Genomic DNA, 16,802 nt, shown 5'->3' on the forward strand with positions numbered 1-16,802 from the left:
TGATGTACAAGGTAGGTTGGAGATGGCTGTGCCCATGCTTGGCCCTTGGGGGTGACGAACCGGGGGGTGGGTGGTCTCAGACAAAAGACAGCGAGAAAGAAAGAGAGAGAGAGAGAGGGATGGGCGCGAGGGTTTGAGACACCATGTTATATGAATACATTACAGCTGCCGCCTCCTCCTCCTCCTCCTCCTGGCGCACGCTTTTAGCCCGAGAGATCCTTCTCCTGCCTTTATCCCTTGCATTACAACACAACCCACGCGATAGTCCAAAGGATACAAATACCAATTCAACCCCAGTCCACACACGCACACTTCCCATCCTACCCCAAACCCCCCTCGACACAATACGATGTTTAGGCAAGCCTCGAGGACCTTTTCCACAAACGCTCGCATGCCCTCGAGCTACTTCATGCAGACTCCCCGCCGAATCGTCATGAGATGGTACGTCCTAACTCCGAGCCGAGCTGAGGACCCTCCGCACCCCTCGGAGCGGCCTCATCAACCCCCGTCGCTCGCCCCCCCGCATCCGGGGTAAACGAACGAACAAACGAATGGACAAACTCGAGTAAACGAGCTGGAACTGACGGACTATGGCACAACAGGATCCCGCCGACAGTCGCTGTCGTCGCCGTCGGCTACGGATTGAACGTCTACCGGGAGGGCATGGTCCAACGTCGCCTCGCCAGGACCGCCGCCGCCGAGAAGCAGGCCATCGAAGACCGCAAGAGGGCGACCATGCTGATGGACGCATACGGTGACCGGTCGAGCCTCGAGGCGCTCGAGAAGGCAATGGAGGTCTACGAGTCGCAGAACCAGGCGTGACCTGCCTGACCAAAGCATTCTTTTTCCCCTATCGGCATCATCATCATCATCATCACCATCATCCACACCACAACACAAACAAACGTGGGAGAGCGGACGACACACAAAGCATTCGGCAAACGGCGTTTTACGGACCATTTACGGATTCATCATTAGCTGGGCAGGGATTCGTTCAGGAACGCACGGGGGGACACTTTACTGGGGGACACTTTTACGGGCACTGAAGCTGTACGAAATAAATCGACAGCTCGCATTTTCAAAGGGACGGAACCACGGCGTCAGGTGGCGGCCACGATGATTGATATCTGGCACGCATCAACAAATGATCATGGACAGCGGTGTATATACTACTAGCAACCCCGAGTACATATCGAATACTCTCCGAGGCTCACAAACACACAATACCACATATTCTCTTTGTTGTTACACACAGATCATCTGTTCAGGGCTCTCGATCTAGGTACCACTCCCCTCCCCCATGTTCCAGCTACTGACACGCAGCATCGAGTTGGGGGCGCAATAACCCCGCACGCGTCTCGTGACGGGTTGGAAGGGATGCCCGGTGGCGTCGACGACTTGGACGTTAGGAACTCTGCCAGTCCGTTGTGATTCGCCGGTGACAAGCCACCAAAGGCTCTCTGAGTCTGAAGGGGTGCTGTGCAGACACGAAATACGACTCAGCCGCCGCGAGGGAAATAGGTATGTCTCTTGTCTCATTTGCAAATAGTGCAGCTTATCTCTCTCTTTCAAGCTTCAAGTATGAGAGAATAAATAAACCCACCCTCTCGAGGCGTCGCGCATCATGGACGCCGCCATTTTCACGTTTGTTCTTGGTGCCCCCGACCTCCCAGCAGTCCAGAGTTCCGTATCACAGCGACTCTCCAACATGGGCGGCGCCTCATCGCGGTTCGTCTTTCGCTCTCCCTTGTCTTCTCTTTTCTCGACATGGAATGATCGAGCCTAAAGGCGACCGACCGACCAACCGGCCGGCAGAGCTAACTAACGTTTGGGGGTACATCAAGCCCGCCGCCGCCTCCGCGCGTCGCAAAGACACTGCCGACGACAACCGTCTGGGTCCAGCACCTCCCGCCGATAATCTCCGAGACAGCCCGTCAGGCGATCCTCGCCACGGCCCAGCTGCGCAACAAGTACCTGGCCGAAGGAGGCCAAGGAGACGCGAGCCCGCAAGCACTAGGTTCGCTCGTCGAACGACTCGACGCCTCCATCGAAGGAGCGCGAGAAGCGGCCAACATCCGGGATTTCACCGTTCTCATCACAGAACAGACGGTGCTGCGCCTCGTGACGGACACCGGATCGCCGTCGCAAAGCCTGCTGGACCTCGCCCGCGCCGTCAACCCGTTCCTCAACCGCCACGCAGATGACGACGACGGAGGACAACAGGGGCTCGGCCCGAGCTCCAGGGAGGCCGACAGCCTTCCTGCGCCCTTCCGACCGTCCGACTTGTCGTTGATCGACGGCCCCGAAAAGGACCTCCTGGTCTTGCTGCATTACTGCGACCCCTCCAACCTGAAAGGCTGTCTCGAGGAGGCCATGGCTCAGCTATCGGTCATGGCGGCCAAGCACGGCACCATCAAAGACTTGGATCTTCGAAAGGAGCCGCTTTCCGAGACGGAGGTAAACGTCTTTGTCTTGCGCGCTGTACCGAGAGTGCTCGCGCGCGCTCGCGTGCCTGATGCTAACTTGCTGGACCACCTAGGTGTACATACACTGGGTCTCGCTCTACCTGGCCGCGAACGTGCCCCCGGGAGCTCTCTCTCCCGATCTCGCGGCGAAGCTGGACTCCGAGAAGAGCATGCAGATGAGCCGCCTCCTGACCGTATGCGAGATGCTTCTGAGCGACGGTAGGCTCGACCAGATATGCTTCCTGCTGGTGTTTCTGAGACGATGCGCCGTGGCCCAGGACAAGTCGTGGTGGCGTTCGAGGGCGAAGCAGATCCTGAAGGGCATGAAGAAGAGGAGGGCGGCGAAGGCCCAGTGGCACGTCGACTTTGCCGACGAGGCGTTGACGGGGTTGAAAGCTTGGGAGCATCATGGCCAAGAAGATCGGTGGTCGAAGCGGGGGTCTCTGACGATTGAGCGGCAGGATACCGATCGAGCTGGGCAAGATGAAGGGGAATCGATGCGTCCGTGATCCATCTGTGAGTGCAAGAGGGTACCAATACATCAGGTGAACGCACATCGACTTTCAAAGCATGATTATGAGACAACTGTCGAATTTCGAACGTGTCAGTTTTCAGTAAGGAGAGCCCGGGCTTATATTAGTTTGGCTGCAACAACGAGCTCCGGGTGGAGACCGGACGGCGGCCCGGCATGAAGTGGGACCCCGGGCCCGAAGCCAAAAAAGACGGGATCCGGGGCAAGGTACACGGGACAGAGACAAAGAAGATTATTTCACAAGAACTGTGAGCCCTGCGGTCCATTAAAAACAGGGTCATTGTCCTCTCGGGTTCCACAAACAGTTGTCTAATACGGAGGGGGAGCTGACATGGTCTCGTTACGGAATGGTGGCCGCCTTAGTACCACCGGGATCCTCATCAGAATCTATTTCCTGTTGTCGGCGGGGCCGTTGCACTCGGGAATCAAGGTCGAGATCTACACCATCCGAGTGAGTGTTGGTGTGATTTTCCCATCAATGCTTGTTCTTTTCAAATACAAACATCAGAAAAGACAAGCAACGCAGGACTCGGTAGGAATTGGATCAGTATCAGGATTCGGCGGCTGCAAATCTCGCTTGTGTTTGGCTGCAGGCAAACTAACTGTGCCACAAACACGAGCCGGCCCTGGTTGGATTCGGAACCCTGCCACATGGCTCTGCTGCCTGCGACGGGGCTCATCGCCAAGGGATCAAAGCTCCGTCCATAGGCCAGCGAGGAAGAGGAAGGATATTTGTTGTCTTCCAAGTTCCAAGACACCCCCCTTTGAGGTGCAGCATTGCCCTTCCAACGACCAACACGACATTCTCTCTGCCTTTGGTTTCTGCTGCATTCCCCCCCCCCCCACGCATCGGCTTTCTTCCGTAAACAGCTTTCGTCCCCTCTTCTCTCCCTTCATGGCGGATTTGGAACTGCAGATTCAGATGTCCATCTAATACCGCCATACGTAATAGACGCGGAAGAAGAAGAAAAAAGATACGACGCGACGACAAGTCCATGGCAGCCCGCCGCGTCTTGCTGCTGGCCGCCGCCGCCGTCGCGGGCGCTGGCGCCCAACTGCAGCTTCCCTGGACGACCGACGTCGGGAACACGACGTTCGGCCCGGACGGGCCGTGGCAAGCGGTGCTCGTCAAGCTCAACGGCACGGGGTCGCAGATGCAAGAGGTGCCTCTGTGGCCCGGCGGCTCCGGCGTCTCCGAGATCCCCACGGCGGACAACGGCGGCGCGTACAACATGCCCTCGAGCGCCGTCCGCACGGGTCGCTCGCGGGCCGCCTCGGACAAGTGGTTCAGCACCGTCTTCATGGAGTCCGAGTGGTCCGGGTTCGAGTATTGGGACGGCATGGAGCTGGAGCCGAGGTTCGGCAGCGGCACCCAGATCACGGCCAACGCGACCTTTGTGGCCGCCACCAAGTGGACGGGCAGCGCCCCCCTGAACGAGACGGACTACAGACCCTCCGTCGGCATCCTGGGTTTCGCGCCACGCAGTGAGAGAAGCGACGACACCACGGTGCCCTCCATCCTCGAGCAGCTCAAAGCATCCGGTGACATCGACAGGAACGCCTTCAGCGTGCACGTCGGGAGCGCCGCGCTCGGCCTGCCCGGGTCCCTGGTCCTCGGCGGCTACGAGCGGAACAGGGCCCTCGGCCAGGTCGGCACCTTCACCCTCACGGACAGCATCCCGATCATGTACCTCCGCGACGTCGTCCTGGACGTCGAGGTCGGCACCTCGACCTCTTACGCGGAGGGAGGCAACGGCAGCTTCTGGCAAGAGTCCACCGAGACCGGCGAGCAGTACACGAAATACGTCGGCGGAGCCCCCGGGTCCGTGGTCGTGATCCCGAACCCGGCGTCCCCGTACATCTACCTGCCCCCGGGCTTCTGCGAGGCGATCGCGACCAGCCTCCACATGACGCGCCACGACGCGACGGGCCTGTACCTCTGGGAGCGGAGCACGCAAGCCGAGCTGTTCGTCAACTCGTCGTCGTACCTCGGCTTCGTCCTCTCGGACCAGAGCGCGACGAACCTCACCATCAAAGTGCCCTTCACGCTCCTCAACCTGACGCTGGAGCCGCCGCTGGCGGAGCGGCCTGTCAGCTACTTCCCCTGCAAGTCCATGGAATCCCCCTACGGCTTCTGGCAGCTCGGCCGGGCCTTCTTGCAGGCGGCGTTCCTGGCCATCGACTACGAGGGGGAGGTCGCGTACATGGCGCAGGCCCCCGGGCCGCACCTGGAGCAGAGCGTCGTAAAGAAGCTGGACGGCTCGGCCGTCGAGACGAACCCGGCCGAGTCCTTCGCCAAGACCTGGCAGGATCACTGGCAGCCGGTCTACATGGACCGCAGCAGCTTCGACGCCAGCGACGACGAGCGCCTGTCGGCCGGCGGCAAGGCGGGCGTCGCCGTCGCTGGGGTGGCCGTGACCGCCCTCTTCGTCTCCGGGCTCTGGTTCTGGTGGCGCCGCAAGAGAGGCAAAGGCCAGGAAACCGATGCCGGCAGCGGCAGCCAGGCGGGCTCGTCCGGGGAGAGCTTCATGGATCACGGAGCCGAACAGAAGATGCTGAGGGTGGACAAAGCCACCGAGCTGGATGGGCACACGCATGCCGTCGAGCTCGACCCTCGTACGCCGCCGGTTGAGATGGGAGCGCCATTACCGCACGAGATGGGCTCTCATACCGAATCTACCCGGACGGTTAGACATGAAGTTCCAAGCGACTCCGTAGTGTACGAGTTGCCTACTCCAACGGCTACGCCAGATAGGGCAGCCGCTGGGAAGTGATAGCTAATGGTAGCTGTCGACCAATGAGAAAAACGTGGCGTGCTATTTACGAGTTAGTGACTGGATACATATGTTTAAATAAAACACATAGCCTGGGGTTCCTCTGATCGTCAAAGTTGAAACGACTTGAACGGTTTCTCAATGTTAAACGCGCAAACTGTCTAGACTAAAAATGCAAACTCGTCTGAATCGATCGAGGCATCCCCGTTCTATCTCTAGATCATGTCTCTAGGATCAATCACCCCCTTCCAGGCCATTGATCCTCTGAACCTCTAAATCACAGATACAAAGGGTTATGGTAGACGCGAGCTTCAGGCCCGACTTTCGGGCCAAACGGTTGAGAGTCGCCCTCGCACTCCGTCCCGGCCGGCGGAAGCGTTCCGTTCTGGAAGTAGGCGTTGATATACTGTCTCGTGCACTTGGACGGCGCGGCAAGCGATGTATGCTGCAAGAAGGAAAACGAAATAAAAGAACACGTCAGCAAGTCTTCCTCTCGAACGCGGGGATAAGTTCCCGTCGGGACACGAGGAGTCAGTCATCCTTACGCCGTACGAGTTCTGCACCAGAACAGCCGACCCGGGGAAGCCGGCCGAGTTGTTGCGCGCGCTGAGGAGCGGCGTGATGTTGTCGGCCCGGTTGGCGATGAACAGGATCGGGTGGTCCGTCTTGCCCTCGAAGGGTCCTGGGAAGGGGGACACAAACCGGCGGGTCAGCGAAAAACACGTCAAGTTTCACGACGGAGATGGGGGCTCTCTCTCCCTGCTACGGATAACGGATGCCCCCAGATGTGTATAATCCCTACCGTCGAATCGCCAGCGCGGCCGCGTCGTGCGCTGGTTGCACGTCATCTGATACGGCACGGCGAGTGCTCCCGTGGCAGGGCTGAGCTCCATGAGAGTCTCGGCCTCGCGCTGCACCTCCTCGAGAGTCAGGTTGAGTACGGCCGGGTGGTCGGCGCACATGATGACCGGGAACGCGTCCTCGGTGCCCTCGATGATCCCCGGCAGGGGTTCCAGGGGCGAGATCGGCTGCGTGGAGCAGACCGGGGCTGGGCCGGGCTTGCCCCGCGGGTGGTAGTACTCGTAGAACGGCCGGCCGTCCCGCTGCTCGAGGGCGGCGATGATCCTGGAGAAGCTCTCGAACTTGTCCTGCGGCTGGTACAGCGTCGACGACAGGAGGCGCATGACCTTGGAGTAGGTCACCAGCAACGGCACCTCGGGCCCGTTGTCGTCGTCGTCGTCGTCCGTGGCGGGGACGATGACGGGATGCGCCTTGAGCCCGGACAGCAGCTCGCCGAACCTCTGCATGACGGCCTCGGGCGTGGGCGCGTGGAAGGCGCACCTCTCGGGCCCGGCGCGGTGGCAGAAGTCGTAAAAGGCGAAGAGCACCTTGTCGGTGTCGCGGACAAAGTTGACGTGGGCGTAGTTGAACCACTCCCGGTAGTCGACGTTGCCGTCGCTGACGAGACGGTCCACCTTGTCCGGGTACATGGCGGCGAAGACGCCGCCGAGGATGGTGCCGTAGCTGAAGCCCCAGTACCTGAGCTTGTCGTTGCCCGTCTGGTGCACGATCTCGAGCATGTCCCTGGCGGCGGAGGCCGTGCCGATGTGCTCCAGGATGCCCGAGGGTCTCATGGCCCTCTCGCAGGCCTGTGAGTACGCGGCCGCCCGCGTGAAGAGCTCGCCGAGGATGCCCTCGTGGGAGTCGAGGATGCCGGGATCCTGTAGTTCCCAGCTCTGGCCCTGTTGCGGCGAGGACCAGCACTCGAGTCTCGGTATGGATGCGCCGACTGTCGGGGTGGGGATAGTTCAGTAAGTTAAGACTGTGAGATAAAGGAAGTCCGGTGCCGTAAGCCATGTCGGACGAACTTACCGCCTCGCGGGTCAAAGCTGATGAGGTCCTATGTTCCATCAGCATCTGCATCTGCATCTGCATCCGCTAGGGGCTGATATCAGACAAGACTCACATGGTTTGTGCCGACGATCTCGTGCAGCATCCGGCCATGGTTTCTCATTGACCAAACCCCGGAGCCGCCAGGGCCCTGCGTTTACTTGTCAGTGTCCTGAAAACCATAGTCGGGGAATATGCTGTTTCGTGCTGGCGTTGCCGCTTACACCGGGGTTAAAGATGACCGGCCCTCTGTAATCGGACGCGTCGGTGGCGCGGATCCTGACGATGGCGAGGACAACTCGGCGGTCATCCCGCGGCTGCTGCCAGTCCATGGGAACCTGCAGAAAGAGCCTGTTAGACGCTGCAGTCACACCCGCGAGGGCGCGCGTGTATTGTGTGTGCACTAACATCCAGTCTAGCGCAGTCGTAACCCCCGTCCTCGAAGCAGCTGTGCCACTTGAGGGCCCTGCTTGGCTTGATCTGTTGTTGCACCTTGTGTCAGCATCGGATACTTTAACACCTTGGGTGTTCCTCCTCCCTCGGGGAGGGGGGCTGGGAGGGGTCTCCCCTTACGCTTGACCAGCTCCATTCAGTCGAACTGCCTTGTCCGGGAACGCCTGAGTGATGTTCGTTGTGCCTGGAGGAAGACCACGGCGGCGCGGACAGGAAATTCCCTCTGATAAGCGCCGTCAGCGCCAGCAACGACAGGGCGGCGGCGGTGACGGCCGCTCTGCCCTTGGCCTTCGGACCGCCGCTGGTCTCGATCTCTTTGGGCCCCAAGAACCCCGGCGTCTTCTTCTCGCTGTTCATTTTTTCTACTACTTCATACATAAAAGGAAGATGCCAGTGCTTTCGATGATACGGTCTTGAGGGCCAAGGCGAGAAGGAAAGAAAGGGAGAAGGGGAAACGACAGTCGGCCCGTCAAAAACATGACCCCCCCCCCCCCCAAGCCGAACGCATTTTAGACCAGCTGATTCACAAATCCGTGGGGGGGGTCGTCCCTTGTTCCAGATCGCCGACTCATGGCTAAGCAGCTAGAAGAAACACTGCGAGTAAGTACATGGGACAGAGCAGTGCCGACTTGATCAGGTTTAGCGCATCCTTCGTCCCTCTTGGCTTTTGGCCCAACGCGGGTGGGAAAGGTGTCGGGAGATAAGGAAGGGAAGGGAGGGGGGGAGGCCAGTGCTGGAGCCCTGGAATTTCTTCAAATAGGATTTCCGTTTTTCTTCTTTTTTTCTTCTTCTTTTTTTCATCTGGTTGTCGGGGCTGCTAGATGGAAAAGAGTTTGAAGGGCGCGTGTGCCCGTGTCAGTTCCTCGCATGCCATCAGGCCACGTTTGCTGTTGCTGTCGCTGTTATTGGTCTCATTCTAAGAAAGAAAAAAAAAAAAGACCAGACTCGGTTGACGATTCAGTTTGGCAGCAAGGAAACAAGGAAACAATGTTTGGTTGAGCTGGTTTGGGGCCGACACTGGGCGAATCTCAACGGGCCGGTCTGCCCCCATCACAAGCGTGTCCCGGGCCGGCCGGCCGGCCGGGGCTCGATGCCGGAATTGAGCCCTGCTTTCGTGGGTCACTCTGGCCGCGGTGGAGCAAGGGAATTCAGGGTCCATCCCGTGCATCCGGGTTCTAATCCCAAGACATATCACCAGTCTGCCACTGTTATTATAATCAAGTCTTCCTCAACAAGAGTCTTGGTCAACTGAGCCCCCCTTCTCCAAGGTGCCCTCAAAGCGGGCAGGTCCGGTCCAAGCAACCAACCCTTTGACGGGAAGGGCAGAAGTTAATCCTAATTTACCGAAAAATGGGACGATGGACAGATAACGCCAGCCATTAAGAAGCCGTAGAAGCCGTAGAAGCCGTTGAAGCCGTAGAAGCCGTTGAAGCATGCGGCGGGATGCTATCAGCGAGCCCTATCACACGACTGCCAACGACGCGAGGAGGATGACAAAGTCGACAACGTGATAGGCTATTCTGCTCCCTCCTTCGCAACCCCGCGCGTGCGGGCGGGCGCGGGATCCCTCGCAGGGCCGAAGACAAACGGCCGCCGCGGGAAGACAGTTCCGACCGCATCTTCTCATTCATCTTATAAGTCCCACCCTCTCATAGGCGACATCCGTGCGTTACTCTTTCTTGAACTCTCCTGCGCTGTACTGTACTCTACTGTACTGCATTGTGCTGTGTTATGCCGTGCTGTGCCGTGCCGTGTTGTGCTGTAAGAAACTTACTTCGCGGGGAGTCGTCTCGAGTGTAACCTTGGCCAGGTTGATTGGGTCGCTCAGTGGGCGGCAATGACTCGAGGCTGAAGTAAAGCCGCCCGAGCGTCTGCTTGGTCAAGACTCAAGCTCACCATGAGCCGGTCCATAGCTCGTTCGTCCGAGGCAGACGACGACGACGAGGACGGCAACGACGACAACGAACGCACCATTCTCTTGGCCAAGACGGCAACGCCCCGAGACGAGAACAACCGCAACATGGGGGTTTTCACTTCGTTTCAGAGTCATGCCTACTCGAGGGCTCCGTCTTCTCTCGATTTGGCCTCTTCAGACGCGATAGACCACGACAGTATTGCCTTGATCAAAGACCCCGTTGATGTCGAGCTGGCCGACAAGAAGCCTCGCGAACTTGAAGAGCATGACGAGCATGACGAGCATGACGACCTAAGGAAGTCCTCCGACTCCGACTCCGAGGTCCTTGAGTCTGGTGTTGGAAAAATCGAGGCCGCGCGAGCCCTATGGGGCAGAAAGGGCAGATGGCTGGTGATTCTTGGGTAGGTCGGTTCATGATCGAATCAACTTCATTACCCCCCTTCCTTGAGGCTGTTAAAGAGAGAGCGAGAAAACGAGTTGCTGATAGTCAAGGGCCGTCAGTCTTGCTCTGGTCATGATCATCTAGTAAGTCACGTCACACACACCAACCAGATCCTCGACCCGTGACAACTCCCTCAGTTCTGACCGTCGAACAGCGAGATCGACAACACAACCGTCAGCATCTACAACAACTACGCCACCTCGTCCTTCTCGGCGCTCTCCAGGCTGGCAACGCTCAGCACCGCAACAGCCATCGTCTTTGCCGTCGTCAAGCCGCTCATCGCCAAGCTGTCCAACGTCGTCGGGCGCGGCGAGGCCTACATCGTCGCCATGTCCTTCTACGTCCTGGGCTACGTCCTCATGGCCTCGTCCGCCTCCTTCAACGCCTACGCGGCGGGCGCCATCTTCTACGCCGTCGGCCAGTCCGGCACCAACATCATGAACGACATCATCGTCGCCGACATCACCACCGCCCGCTGGCGCGGCTTCGCCATCAGCTTCCTCTTCTTCCCCTTCCTCATCACCCCGTGGGCCGCCGGCTTTATCGTCGACGATGTCGTCAGGCCCGGCGGCATCGGCTGGCGCTGGGGCATCGGCATGTTCGCCATCCTTATGCCCATCAGCTCGGCCGTCATCATCTCGACGCTGCTCTATTACCAGAGGAGGGCCAAGAACAGAGGGCTCGTCCCCCGAAAGAAGAAGACGACTCTCCACGGCTTCTGCTCCCAGATCGACCTCGGCGGCTCGCTCCTACTGTGCGCAGGCTTCGCCATGGTCTTGGTACCCCTGACCCTGGCGGCGAATAGCTCCTCCGGCAGCAACAACAACAACAACAACAGCAGCAGCAGCAGCTGGGGCACGCCGTACACCGTCGTCCTCGTCGTCATCGGCGGGCTCGTCCTCGCAGCCCTGCCCTTCTACGAGAAGTTCGCCGCGAGGAACCCGATCCTGCCGCCGCACTATTTCCGCAACCGGACCATCGCTCTCTGCCTCTTCCTCATCGCCAGCGACTCCATCGGCTTCTCCAGCACGCACACGTACCTCTACTCGTGGGCCACGGTGGCCCGCGGGTTCACCGCCCGCGACGCCACCTTCTTCCAGTACACCCACGGCGTCATGCAGTGCGTGACGGCCATCACCGGCGGGCTCGCCATGGCCTACACGCGGCGGTACAAGTGGCTTCTCGTCTCGGGGGCGACGGTCCGCTTCATCGGGTACGGCGTCATGCTCCGGCTGCGCGGCGCCGAGAACTCGGTCGCCGAGATCTTCATCGTCCAGGTCATCCAGGGCCTGGGCTCCGGCTTCATGCAGCTGTCCATCCTCGTGCCCGCGCAGATCGTCGTGCCGCACCGCGAGATGCCCCAGGTCACCGCCCTCGTCATCTGTTTCGCCGTGCTCGGAAGCAGCATCGGCGGCTGCGTTGCCGGGGCCATCTACTCCAACACGTTCAAGCCTGCGCTGTATCGATACCTCGGGGCCGGGGCCTCTTCTGAACTCGTCGACTCCTTGTTCGACTCGATTGTCGGCACAGCCCCGGCATGGGGCACTCCAGAGAGAAACGCCATCAATCACGCGGTATGTTCTGTGCAACATCACTATCATCCCCTCATCCCCCCCCCCCCCCCCCCCCCCCCCCCCCAAAAAAAAAAAAAGAAACCTGGGGTACTGATTTTACGACTGGACAGTTCACGGATGTGATGAAGTACATGGTTTACGCTGCCGTTGGAGCATCGACCCCCGGTGTCATTCTAGTCTGGCTCCTCCCGAATTATACGTTGCCGTAAGTGTTCCAAAGACGCCTTTGCCGTGTACATTGCTGACCAACTGAAAGTGATCGAAACAATATTGTCGAAACTTGAAATCGGAAACCCATCGGTTTGCTCCAAGAGACTTTAGATATAGTAGTAGCCGGGACAAGATGAGTAACGCCTATGATTCTCATCCCGAGTAGACTTTTAGGGAATTCCAAGGCGTTTATTACCTTCAACCCTGTCATAGATAGCGGCTTGGCTTTCGAGTATTGTGGCTATCCTTAGCGGTCTCTTTGAGCGCATCGCCCTGCTATCAAGTGGGTGATGTTGGTGTACATGCTGCTGTGTCATGAGTAGGTCTATGACACATTGCCACGATGATCGAAAATATATCAACCAAACCCAGAGGTAGCAAAAGAAAAGGTGAACATGTCAGGAAATTAACAATGAATACCCGGGTATGATTAAATCGAATCTATGGCAAGTACATCAGACAAATAACTGGCATTGGCTATTACACTGAATAAGGAAACCGAGCAAAGATTGTCTGGTTTCCCCCGTTCCGCCCGTGCACCGCCGCAATGTGCTTTTATTCATTCAGCCATGAACTGTTCCTGGAAGTCGAGACAGACAGAACAGTGACATACTCGTTCACATTCTCAGTCGTTCTTGCTTCTGGTACCGTCGGCCTCCGTATGATGACAGTCTCGCCCTCGGCCTCGACACGACAGCTAGGTCATCTTTGTCTCGCAAGAATGGCACATGACGAGAAGACGAGGTGGGGAACACGGTGGTACCTTGGCTGGGGATATTCGGTGAACTCCAAGATTGGAGGTCCCTTGCTCGTTATGCCGTTTTTCAGACTTGCTTGGCATCAGAACCATATCCAGATCAGGCGTGGAGGCGGTGGCGGGCCTGAGTGAACATTTTCTGGGCCAGCTGGCCGGCTCAACATCATGAACGTTGGGGGCGGTGTTGAGATGTTCTTGAGGGTGACCTTAACCATCAGGTGTGGACGACGATCGAGAAAGGCCCCTGGCTGACGCGTATACCCAGAACTGGCAGCAATCTCACCATCGATCCTCTCACCGATGCCTGGAGATGGCGCAATGTTCACGTCTGTCGATGAGAAAGCCAAAGCCGGTGAGGTGAGTTGATGTTGAATTTATACCCGTTTAGTGACTGTAAAAAGGCAGTAGCCGCTGGATCCATCTCAGTAGATAAGCATCTTCATTCTTCACGCAGCTTTTGAGACCTCGATCAAGAAATTCAACTCGTTGCCTGGAACCTTGGAAAGATAACAGACTGATATTCGACCCCGATACACCCATGGCTTACGGCATAACGTCGCCCCCACGTGGTTGAAGCTGTGACGATCAGGATGAAGATGGAGGCTCGCGGCTCAGCGCAGCGGATGCAAATCTGCCCGGAATTGCTATGGCAATTTATTGTCTTGGGTACTCTGAATACTGACCAGCAGGGTACATCTCCATCATCGAAGGAGGGCACGGGCAGAAACAGACACAGCTTCCATTACCTATTCCCGAGAATAAAGCGACGTTTAGTGTCTGGAACTGCATCCCCTTTGTCATGACTGTGCCATTTCGAGCACTCCGTGGTACAACAGTGAACTAACTGATGACGGCTATGTTTTGATCATCTCCTATCCGTTGAAGTGACTAGAGGCTGATACACGGCCTGAGCTATACCCGGCGAAAGAGTCCACTAAGGCTGAGGGCAGCGGAGTCGTGTCTACCTCCGCAAGTCGTAGTCAACGGGAGATTCCTTGTGGAATAATGCCGGTGATCATGATTGGTATTGGTTCACACACCAACAGATGTGCTCGATGCCTGTAGGAAGACCGGACCGCATTGGCCACACATCTCGGAAGAAGGGTTCTCAAAATAAACAGATTCACTGCATTTAACGCTGTCCTCGATACTATCCCCAAGCCACTGCAACAATTCTCGCTTGCTTTGCACTGCACGACCCCTTTCTTGCACACTCGTTGACGTGTGCCAAGTCTGCTCGGCCGCAAAAAGGCACCCAGACTCTTTAAGGTTAACAGCCCATTGTTTTTGCCATTAAGCTTCTTTCCTGGCTACCCGTGCTTGCTCTGGGGTTGTCCAAGCTTCGAGCGAAGCGCGCCAACGCGCGGTTTGCTCCGGGCCTAATATTCGGCTTGGCTGCTTGGTGAAACAACCCGTGGCGGGGATCCCGGCAGCGGCGCCGCGACGAAGCCGGACTAGCAGCCGTGCTAAGTTGGGGAGAAGCGCCGGGAGCATGTTTGTTTGGGCGCCACCCCGCGTTTGCTCAGACGCGCCACCGAATCCAATTCTGGCTGCTGAGACGCTCAATTTACGGTACGATCATCGAGCTGGCCTGGTTCTCGGATGGGGTTGTTGGGCCCGAGGACCTTCACCCGATGCCTCAGCGGTAATGATAGTCCTGCGTTGCAGCCCGGTTCCCAAATGCAACGTCTAGGGGGATCTACGATGGACCTCGAGGTGAAAGGTTAAATGAACATATACTTGCAATCTGTGTATCCCTGAGAATGACGGTTGTCATGCACGTGAGTCGTTAGCGGTATTTTCTCCTATGAAGGAACCCCTTGTTGGGGTGTTATCATCCGGGGTTCTTGATTCTCCTAACGAACCACCTCCAACGGTTGGCTCTTGGATATTAGCCTCGAAAAAATAGACAACCCGGGGAAGAAACACAATGGCTTGGCTAGAACCTTGAGTATTACGGGCGTTTGTTATTCTTAGGCTGGCCATCTCGTTCGTCTCGACTTTGCTAGATGAAGATCCCGATCTCTCACTGGCGCATGGGTTCTAGCCCCAACCACCGCGTCTCCGAGAGATCAGCGGCTACCGAATCATCGGATGGCCTGGCTTCGCTCTTGGCCACGGCGCGGCTGTTCTTTAGCGCCTTGGATGCCGTACCAAGAGCTCGGGTTCCACTAGATAGTCTCGGTGACACGGCCGCTCAGCTTATACCGCATCGTAGTCCCACGGCCGAGCTCACTCTCGAGCCTCAATGGAAGCGCGTGAGCGAGCCTGGGCTCGGGCTGGACTCTCTTCAAGCCACACCACGCGATTTGGCACCCAAGGAGACCAGCCTAGATGCAAAGTTGGAGATGTTTGATTGTCGATGAGAGAGATTCGCATCGATGGGGAGACCGGGAAGATGTTGTATAAATAACTCCTCCTGCTTCCCTTCATCAACCGACTTTTCCTTCTCTCATCATCACACTCACTCTCAATACCACAATCACACTCCAACAACTTCACTCGCTTCCAATTCCACACTCTTTCAAACTTTTCCATCTCAAAACCATCTTTCAACCCCCCTCTTCCAACCATCAAAATGCATATCCCCACTTTCGGTCAGGTTGCCACCCTCGGCATGGCTTTCTTCGCCGTCGCCGCCCTGGCTGCTCCCGTCGCCGAGCCCCTTGAGGCCGACCTCGTCGAGGTGAGCTACTCCAACTCCAAATTTAACGACTGCATCAGCTAACTCTTCACAGCGCTCTGCCGACCTTGCCGTGAGTGAAACGCCAGATCTTGCCTTGGGGCAATCAATGATAGGCATTCTTTTTGGAGACTGATGGCTGACTTACATTCCTCACCAACAGACCCGTGGCGAGGGTATCTCGGTAAGTTCCAATCTCCTGCAATAATTTCATCGTCACCAACAAACTAACTATTCCTCTCTCCCTCCTCAGGCCTTCACCGGCTCCGTCAACGCCCTCGAGCAGCGCAACAGCAAGAAGAAGTGCAAGCGCACCAACAAGAAGGGCAACTGCACCGACTCGGACTCGGACTCGGACAACGACCACAAGAAGAAGAACAAGAACAAGAAGTGCAAGCGCAACAGCAAGGGCGACTGCTCCGACTCCGACTCGGACAACGACAAGAAGAACAAGAAGTGCAAGCGCAACAGCAAGGGCAAGTGCGAGGACAACAAGAAGAACGACAACAAGGACGACAAGAAGAACAACGACAAGGACAACAAGGGCGGCTACAAGGGCTACTAAGCCCGCCACCGGCCTCGATCTCGAGTAACCGAGAGCCCACCGGGGGCCCTTCCGACTGTTGGCGATGGGCCCTTTCGCCGGGATTCTTTGCCGACTTTGATCGTCAGTTGGTGTTCGCGGGACTATGGTTTCGGGCGGGACACGGCTTGGACTTTATATCATTCACCACACTCCTTACCATGCTGGCCTGTCAGCTCCGACCTTTCGGAGTTTGAGTAGCACCAGTCGACTCACTTTTCACCTGTACCATATCACATGTAGATACTTCTGAGCTTATATACTGTACGTATCAGCATTTAAAGGGATTTGCATCCAAAAACAAAACAAAAACTTCGCTGGCATTGTGAACTATCTTGCTTGATCTCCGGCACATCGATCGAGTGATAGTATGTGATATGGAACGCAATGCGACGATGAGTGTCGGCTTTTGGCATGTCTAGAGATCACTGCAAATTAGACAGAGTCGCTACTCAAAAGGATTGCCCCTTGGTGAAACAACTGCATTTGATTTTCAACTCTTCTTGGCTTGGATTGGAGGCTTA

General features: G+C 57.3%; 7 protein-coding genes across 7 annotated transcripts; 6 read left to right on the forward strand and 1 right to left on the reverse strand.

The window, feature by feature from the left end:
• Nucleotides 1–349: 349 nt before the first annotated feature.
• CH63R_00090 (uncharacterized protein) lies at nt 350–822 on the forward strand (the record flags this gene model as incomplete). The annotated part of the gene is made up of 2 exons (XM_018295065.1): nt 350–441; nt 603–822. 2 exons carry the CDS (start codon nt 350–352, stop codon nt 820–822), a joined length of 312 nt encoding a protein of 103 aa, XP_018163427.1.
• An 802-nt stretch (nt 823–1,624) lies between these two features.
• On the forward strand, nt 1,625–2,974 carry CH63R_00091 (uncharacterized protein; the record flags this gene model as incomplete). The annotated part of the gene is made up of 3 exons (XM_018295066.1): nt 1,625–1,728; nt 1,845–2,457; nt 2,540–2,974. The coding sequence occupies 3 exons, from the start codon at nt 1,625–1,627 to the stop codon at nt 2,972–2,974; spliced, it is 1,152 nt and encodes a 383-aa protein (XP_018163428.1).
• A 1,018-nt stretch (nt 2,975–3,992) lies between these two features.
• CH63R_00092 (Aspartic-type endopeptidase) lies at nt 3,993–5,771 on the forward strand (the record flags this gene model as incomplete). The annotated part of the gene is made up of 1 exon (XM_018295067.1): nt 3,993–5,771. One exon carries the CDS (start codon nt 3,993–3,995, stop codon nt 5,769–5,771), a length of 1,779 nt encoding a protein of 592 aa, XP_018163429.1.
• A 277-nt stretch (nt 5,772–6,048) lies between these two features.
• Nucleotides 6,049–8,492, reverse strand: CH63R_00093 (Alpha beta hydrolase fold family; the record flags this gene model as incomplete). Its single annotated transcript, XM_018295068.1, has 8 exons — nt 6,049–6,216; nt 6,317–6,453; nt 6,574–7,560; nt 7,644–7,671; nt 7,738–7,812; nt 7,886–7,999; nt 8,070–8,141; nt 8,235–8,492. 8 exons carry the CDS (start codon nt 8,490–8,492, stop codon nt 6,049–6,051), a joined length of 1,839 nt encoding a protein of 612 aa, XP_018163430.1.
• A 1,519-nt stretch (nt 8,493–10,011) lies between these two features.
• CH63R_00094 (ENB1 protein) lies at nt 10,012–12,329 on the forward strand (the record flags this gene model as incomplete). The annotated part of the gene is made up of 5 exons (XM_018295069.1): nt 10,012–10,430; nt 10,522–10,554; nt 10,626–12,045; nt 12,156–12,250; nt 12,302–12,329. 5 exons carry the CDS (start codon nt 10,012–10,014, stop codon nt 12,327–12,329), a joined length of 1,995 nt encoding a protein of 664 aa, XP_018163431.1.
• Nucleotides 12,330–15,021: 2,692 nt separating this feature from the next.
• Nucleotides 15,022–15,378, forward strand: CH63R_00095 (uncharacterized protein; the record flags this gene model as incomplete). The annotated part of the gene is made up of 1 exon (XM_018295070.1): nt 15,022–15,378. One exon carries the CDS (start codon nt 15,022–15,024, stop codon nt 15,376–15,378), a length of 357 nt encoding a protein of 118 aa, XP_018163432.1.
• Nucleotides 15,379–15,590: 212 nt separating this feature from the next.
• CH63R_00096 (uncharacterized protein) lies at nt 15,591–16,260 on the forward strand (the record flags this gene model as incomplete). Its single annotated transcript, XM_018295071.1, has 4 exons — nt 15,591–15,698; nt 15,751–15,768; nt 15,859–15,879; nt 15,949–16,260. The coding sequence occupies 4 exons, from the start codon at nt 15,591–15,593 to the stop codon at nt 16,258–16,260; spliced, it is 459 nt and encodes a 152-aa protein (XP_018163433.1).
• Between the last annotated feature and the right edge of the window lie 542 nt (nt 16,261–16,802).

The sequence above is a fragment of the Colletotrichum higginsianum genome, chromosome 1 (assembly GCF_001672515.1).
Source record: "Colletotrichum higginsianum IMI 349063 chromosome 1, whole genome shotgun sequence".
Taxonomy (NCBI): Eukaryota; Fungi; Ascomycota; class Sordariomycetes; order Glomerellales; family Glomerellaceae; genus Colletotrichum; species Colletotrichum higginsianum.